General features: G+C 54.1%; 1 protein-coding gene across 1 annotated transcript; it reads right to left on the bottom strand.

The window, feature by feature from the left end:
- Positions 1-194: 194 nt before the first annotated feature.
- On the bottom strand, positions 195-6,232 carry GCHFR (GTP cyclohydrolase I feedback regulator). Its single transcript, XM_066320595.1, has 3 exons — positions 5,683-6,232; positions 4,391-4,485; positions 195-1,028 (listed from the first exon to the last, which is right to left on the bottom strand). Exons 1-3 carry the CDS (start codon positions 5,716-5,718, stop codon positions 905-907), a joined length of 255 nt encoding a protein of 84 aa, XP_066176692.1. The 5' UTR covers positions 5,719-6,232; the 3' UTR covers positions 195-904.
- Between the last annotated feature and the right edge of the window lie 1,159 nt (positions 6,233-7,391).

The following is a 7,391-nucleotide window of genomic DNA, read 5'->3' as shown; positions in this document are numbered from 1 at the left end:
AGGTTCACAGACAGGTGTTGCCCTGTCAATGTGTGTGCCCAGAGCAGCTGCCCCATCCCATGGGACAGGATGTGAAAGGCGCCATGAGCACACCAAACCATGGAGCTTTGAATTCCTGAAAACTCATTCAGGACCATGCATCCACAGGGATTTGGCAACAGCTTTAAACAACCCACAGAAGGACCTGACCTTGGTCTCTTTGGAGCAATGTTTTATTGGTGTTACCTCCACAGCAGGATGTGTGCATAGTTCCAAACGTTCCAGCAGTGTTGAGATTTAGAGCCTGCACCTGGAATAGTCACACGGCCTTTCTGTGTTGTTTTGGGAGCCCCGTGCTAGCCTTGGATAGCAGTCTGGCATCTGGAAGTTTGGTGGTGGTGCTGCTGAGATGGAAACCGGCCTTGGCTGCCAAGGGAGGGGATTCTCGGAGCACTTGGAGTAGTTTTAGTGGTTCCCCCTTGGATTTCAGGGATGAGATGGGATGGTCTCCATGCCTGGTGTCTCTCCCTAACCCCCTTGCCCAGGAGAAGGCACGGAGCTCTCTGGGGCAGCCCGAGGAGGAGGCAAACAGGGCTCTTACTGAGCTTCCTGCAGGGCATGCTGAATACATGATTAAAATGTAAAAGCTGGAATTTGCCAGACTGCCATCCCACTGAAGGCAGAGCTGGAGCCATCTGTTCCCTCTGCCTGATTCTGGGCATACCTTCCTCCCCCTGCTCTTGGGAAATGGAACAGGGATGGCAAAATTTCACTGGGTCCAGCTCTGCCTCAGCGCCATTCCTCCTCCTGCCCGAGTGCCTGGAGTCTGGGACAGGAAGGAATTAAGGGGGGGAAATTTGCTGCCAGTGCTATGAGATGATCTCCAGCAGGATGTTGTCCGGGTGGAACGCAGGATTCTCCCTGGCTATTCCCTGTGGAGGCACCAGACCAGGGTCTGGCCCACGCCAGTCATGCTGACCACGCGGTAGCCGAGGCTCTCCAGCTTGTCCAGGACCACGCGCGGAGCGTCGTTCACGTAGTACTCACAGCTGCACCCGGGAAAGATGGGAATAAGGTGAACTGGGGGAGGAGGAGATGAGAATTTCCCGGTGGAAGTGAGCCTGCCTCACTCCTGATCCCTGTAAGACCAGCGGCCACACCTGGCACAGGTGTGTGTGACACAGGGCCTTGGTTAACCCCAGGGAAGGCACAGCCCAAGGTGCCAAACCATGGGAATCTTGTGCAGGAGGGAAGGATCAGGTTGAATGGGAATTGGGCTCAGGGGGGCTGGTGTCCAGAGCCACATGCTGCTCGGTAACTGGGCTGACACTGCAGCAGAGGGTTCACAGGTACACACAGCATGTTTTTAACATGCCTAGGAATACATGGAGAAGGAGAGGAGTGATTCATGTGTTTCTAAGGAATGAAATCCCAACATTCTGCCTGTGTCAGAGCATGTCTGTGAGATGGGTGGACTTGAGAGATTGTTGCAGTTTGGGGATTGGAACAAGGTGCTGCTTTCAGCCAGGTGGGAGACCTTTGGAAAGCCAGTAGTCATCCATCCTGCATGGAGGTGCCAGGTGAAGTGGAGGCCAGGCTTCTCTGTTCCAGCCTGGGAGCTGATACCAGGATCCTTGTCCAGCTCTGATTCCCCATTGGTTTGTGCTGGCCCTATGCTTGGAGCAGAAGCTGTCCCACCTTCCTACCCCTTGACCCCAGAAGCTGTGACACTGCTCCCCAGTGAAGGGATCAGGCACAGGCTGGGCTGAATTGGGTGGGGACAGCTGAGCTGAGGTGAGTGGGACCTTTGGCACTGGATGTGCCAGCCTCTCCTTTGACATGACTTTTGGGATAAGGCCCAGAGCAGCTCAGCTGTAGCTGACTCGGCACTGCTGGATAAGTGGATAATGATGGGCTGCAGGATCACTGTGGATCCTGTTTGGGCACCTGAACAAAGCCTCTCCTGCTTTTCCTGCTAATAATAATAAAAAAAAGATCCAAAAGCCTTTCCAAAGCTGCTCCTACTTGGATTTCGGAGCTCTGCTGAAGCTGGGAGTGCTTTAAAGCACAAAATACCCAAGATGTAAGAGATTTTTCCAGTTTCTCAAGACAGACAGTACTTGGCTGTAATTATAGATGTGGTGTAAAGATAATGTGCATTATTATAAGTGTCTTTGAAGTCTGTTCTTTCTGCAGGAGGGTTGCTACATACCCTTCAGATTCACAGTGGAGCTGGTAAATATTATTCCCATTATTCAGAGGATGTAGCAGAGGCAGGGATTTGTAGGAACCTAAAAAATGGAGTAGCTGAGCTAAAAGCAGGAGGGAAGAGTTCCCAGGACTTTATCCCAGCTGTGTGTGGAGGGAAATGAATGTTGCACACTGTGGCTATCGGATATGCTGCCATCTCCGTGTGCATCCAGTTGGGATGGAGAAGCTGAGATACCTGCCAAGCCTTCTCTTCCAGGTAAACCCCACCCCACCCCTTGCCCCAAGGGCTTTGACCCCGAGTAAGAGGGCAGGGACCACATCCCTGCTCCCCACACCTTGTGGGACTTAATGAGGGGCCATGTGTCTGTGCAGAGCTGTGGAACAGGATCCGTTCACTCCCTCATTACAGGGATTTCACCTTCACCTGTACATCCCAGTTTCCTAGCAGGTCTGTGTTCCTCAGGCTCCCTACAATGTCATGGCTAAAGTTTTAGGGCCCAGGGTGCTACAGGAAAGCAGTTTGCAGCATCCATAGCCAGGCTCTGCTCATGAAGGAACTTTGAATGGAAAATCCTGCTTGGCCACAGTGCAGATCCTGGAGCTCCCAGCCCTGGTTGGGATTCTGGAGGAGGTGGGTGGGCTTGCCCCACTGGCACGTGGCTGTGCTCTCAGGCAGCCACATTCCAGCCAGGGGACTTTCCCCACTGCCTGTTGCTCAGGCACACATGGAGGACGTGCTGTGCCGCAGGGATGTGCCGCAGGGACACAGCGGAGTTCCCAGCTGTGACACAGGCCATGCCAAGGAGCAGGTGGGGCAAGAGGAGCTCAAAACGCTCCGGGCCACAGGGAGGAGAGAAAGGCGGTGAATCCACCAGGGAGAACCCACAGGAAGCTCATATCCCTTCGCCAAAACAAGCAGCAGGTGGAACTTCGGTTCCTTACAGTGCTGTGGCTCCCCCACCTGCTGGAGTAGGCACCACAGAGGCTTTTATCTGTCTTTGCACTCCTTTTCCACCCGAATCCCAGGGATCCTTGCCCAAATCTCTCAGGATCCAGTTCCTCCTCGGAGCCTGTTGTGTTTCTCCCCGCTCTGTTGTCTCCCATCCCGTTGCGTAACTGCGGGCTCCGCACGGCGGGTGGCAGCACAGCGCTGGCGCTGCTGCCAATCTCTGCCCACCCACGGGCTTGGAAATAGCAGCACCGGGACGGATCAGCCCGGCGAACCCCCCAGGAATTCAGCTGGGATGGAGGGGGGAGGCCCTTAATACTTATATTTTATCTCCTTACTATTAAAATTCTCACCCCATTTAGATTTTTAATCCTGCGGCAGCCGAGGATCCAGCCCTTGGTGTTGGCCAGGCTGATGCTGAGTAGGAGGGTTTTCCCAGCTCCATGGATGGAAGCTTATGAACATTTGGGATGAGATTCACCTTCTGTTTTGGTGTCTCATCCTTCTCCTCCTCCTCCTTTTCCTCCTCATACTCCACACCACATCACATGGGATACAACAGGAATTGAGCTGCTCCTCTCTGTCAAGTTCTTTTGCATTTGGGGGTTTGTTTTGCTTTGCCATTGTGGTTTTTTGTTTTGTTTTTTTCCCCCAGCAAAAACCAAGAAGTGGGATATCAAGTGAGGAAAATAGGGGGAAAAAAAAAGTGGGCCAAACCATGAGGAAGACACTGGTCACATCTCTGAGTGGCACTTGGCCAAAGGCTGGGGTCAAAATCGATGTAGGCAGAGGTGGAGACATGGAGAAATGTCAAATATCCAGGGCTTGGGAATGGGCCAGTGGAGGGGTTGGAATCAGGGGCACACAATGGGAAAGCACCTCCAACCTCAGGGCTCAGCTGCTCATGGAAAAGATTTGTGAGCTGTTGGGAAGGGTGAAACCTCGAGCTGCACTGGAGAGCAGGATGGGATGGACAGACAGACTGCAGCTGGAACAGACAGGATGGACAGAACTGGGGGAGCATTCCAGGTGTTTCTGCACCAAGAAAGGCCATTGGCAGAGAGAGGAAAAGGGGGTGCTAAAACAGAGCAAGGGAAAAAAAAGAACCAAGTGAAAAATCAGGCAGCATTTCCTCATTAACAGGACACATGCGAGTCCCGGGATTAACTGTACAGCTGGAAAGTGCTGTGGGGAATTCCAGGACTGAAAATGTTCTGCATTTCTTGGGAAAATAAGGAGAGGAGGACTTACAAGTTGTTCCCCAACATGTTCCTCTTTGTGGCCCCCAGGATACTCATCAGGTGGGGATCTGAGTTCTCGTCACCCACCATGGTGGGCCCAGCCTCCTGTGGGACAGCACAGAGTAGTGAGTGACATGTGGTGACATGGGCACCCCCTGTTCCCAGCACGGCTCCAGTGAGAGCCCTTAAGGAAGGGAATTGCCATCAGCCCATCCTGGGAGGGGCTCTCAGTCCCAGCCACTGCCAGGAAGGTGCAGTTGCTGACCCGTGCAAGGCCGGGATGAGAAGTGTCCAGCCTCAGCTCGAAGCCAAGTTTCATGCTGGAAATGTTTGCTTTGCCCCTTTGAGCAAAGAGCAGAGTTTCCAAAGTCTCTGGAGGGCAGACTGAACCCTACTGCTCCAGTCTGTTCCCTCCAGTGCCATGATCCATGATCATGTACCTCATGCATAATCACTCAATCAACTTGTACTATCCCAAATGCCACTGCCAGCAGATGCTTTAGTGCTGTAGCATCCCCACACCTCCCCATTCCCAATCCACTGCTGCTTCCTTTGGGACATCTCCAGTGGCAGCAGTCGCAGTCCATCACAACTCCCTCCCTTTGCTCATTTGCTGTTTTCACTGTTCTGCTTCCTGCCCCAAACCACACCGGCCGATCCAGGCTTCGGGAAGGATGATTGTCGGGAAAAGGGAAACCCCAGATAAACACACAGAGTTCCTACAGAGTCCCGCAGGATGTGGGTGCTGCCAGTGCCGGGGGGTAACGTTTGCTTTGTGGCTTTATCTGATAGTGACAGCCAGCAATCCCACCGGTGTTCCCGGACGGTGATCCCAGACAGAGATCCCAACCACTGCCCGGCTTCTGTCACCCCCAGCCATGCCCACTCCCCTGGCCGCGTTTTCCGCCCTGGAATGGCTGTTTGGGGACGAGGGAAAACCAGCTGCGAGGACAAGTGGAGCCGTGCCTTTGGCGTTCGTGGGATCCCGCCGCAAGTTTCCCGAGTGAGTCGCCGTTTGGGACGGGAGGGTTTGGGGGCAGCAGAGCTGGGGCGGGGGCACCGGGGGCGCTCACGGAGTTGTGCCGGACACCCCACATCGACCACCGGCCGCTGGGCAGAGCCTGGCCGTGCTGGGGAGTCCCCCAAACCTGCATCGCCCCCCGACCCCGCAGCAGGGCCAGCCCATCCCGGGGTCGCACGGAGGCACCGGTGACGGCCGCACCGCGGGTCTCACCGCTCGCCCCGGTCGGTCCGTGCTCGCCCCCCGGAATCCCCACCCCCGGGGGTCCCGCCGGGACTCACCAGGCGGATTTGGGTGCTAATGAGCAGGTACGGCATCTCCGCTGCGCCGCTCCCGCCGCCGCTGCAGGGGGACCGTGCCCGGGGCCGCCCCCGGTCCCGCCCCGCCACCACCGCCCCGGGCACTGCGGGGAAAAGGCTCCCAAAGGGGTCGGGGCGCAGCCGGGCGGCTCCGAGCGATCCCTCGGATCCTGGCGCTGCCGTCGCAACAAGGGACGGGCTGGAAGGTGATGGAGCAGGAGGGGACAGAAGGTGAAGAGCAGGGAAAAGGTGGACCAGGAGATGATGGACTGGGAAACAAAGGACAGGAGATGATGAGCAAGGAAAGGATGGACCAGGAGATGAGATGCAGGGACGTGGAGGACAGGGAGATGTAGGACAGGAGATGAGGAGCAGGGAGGCAATGAACAAGGAGATGATGGACAGGGAGATGATGGGTAAGGGAGATGAAGAAAACGGAAATTAAAAGCAGGGAGATAAAGGACCAGGAAATAACAGCAGGGAGATGAGGACTGGGAGATGATGGAGCAGGAGCCAGGCAGGTGGGGAGCCGTGGCCCTGCAGAGCAGTCCCACTCTCACCCCGCAGTCTGAGCAAACCTTCCCCTGAAACAGAATGTCCAGCATTACCGAAGTTTTTTTGTTGGTAAAACCAATCTGTTTTTCTACTGGCTGTTATCATCTGGGAGCACGGGGGGGGTTTAAATCCCTTCATAATTTGAGAAGTCCCATTTCCTGGGACTGGGACCGGCAGAGGAGCTGCATATCCACTATTATTAATGTGCTATTGTTGTCATATTTATAATTATTATTGTTGTTAATTGTTGTTATTGACATTGTCATTGACCCGTTGGTTGGGTTTAGTCAGATACAAGGAACCCCAGAGGCTGATGGTCTCCTCCTAAAGCATGTCCCACAAATCCCAGTGTGTCCGTTTGGAGTTCTCTGTGGGATACCCACCCCCTCATGGGTTAAACATCAGCTTGTTTTGATCATCCCCATCCTCAGCAGAGCCTCTTCCCCAAGTCCTGGAACAGCTGGAATGTTTGTTCATTGCTCTCCTGTCCCAGTGCAAACCTGTTGCCCAATGAACCAAGGGCACATTTCACCCAGTAGGGTTGGATTTTGACAGAATTCCCATGATCCATGACCTCTTTGAACCTCTGCTGGGCACGTGTGGTCTGTGGTTACGCAGGGAATAACAGGGATGTGAAATCCAGACCTTTCCAGAAATTAAAGGAAAACTAGCCAGGGTTCTGGCAGCCTGCCCAGCTCTGGGTCTGACTCTTATGTGGCTCTTTCCTGAGGAAAAAAAGATAGTAAGGAAAAAAGAGGGAAATGAGACCAGAGCTATATGTAACATTTTAATATTGAATTTCTTGAGGAGATACCAATATCTGGGAGGCAGCCCAGCAGCTGATGGATCTCATCCATCATCTCAAAGCACCTTATCACCCTCTGGCTCCGAGCTGGCTGCTCCCAGCTCTCCTTGGACTGGACTGGCATGGAATTGCTCCCAATAATTCAAATAAAGGGAAGCAAAAGGTTCTTTGGCTCTGGCCTAATCCTGCTGTCACCCAAACCCCTGGGAGTCGGGAGCACACAAAGGGCTTGGTTTTCCCTCTCCTGGCTGGCACCTTTTCCTAAGGAATCCTTTGGCTCTTCCAGAAAAAGGTTTTTCTAGTTTCAGTGATTCTGAGATAAAGAAGTTTT

This window comes from Sylvia atricapilla, chromosome 6 (genome assembly GCF_009819655.1).
Source record: "Sylvia atricapilla isolate bSylAtr1 chromosome 6, bSylAtr1.pri, whole genome shotgun sequence".
NCBI lineage: Eukaryota > Metazoa > Chordata > Aves > Passeriformes > Sylviidae > Sylvia > Sylvia atricapilla.
Note: the sequence above shows the minus strand (reverse complement) of the source record. Positions and strands in the feature narration are given on the sequence as shown.

Coding starts and splice junctions, on each gene's coding strand:
- GCHFR (XM_066320595.1), bottom strand. CDS start 5,718: ATGCCGTACCTGCTCATTAGCACCCAAATCCGCCTG. Junction 4,486..5,682: donor TTAGCACCCAAATCCGCCTG/GTGAGTCCCGGC, acceptor GCTGTCCCACAG/GAGGCTGGGCCCACCATGGT. Junction 1,029..4,390: donor AACATGTTGGGGAACAACTT/GTAAGTCCTCCT, acceptor TCCCGGGTGCAG/CTGTGAGTACTACGTGAACG.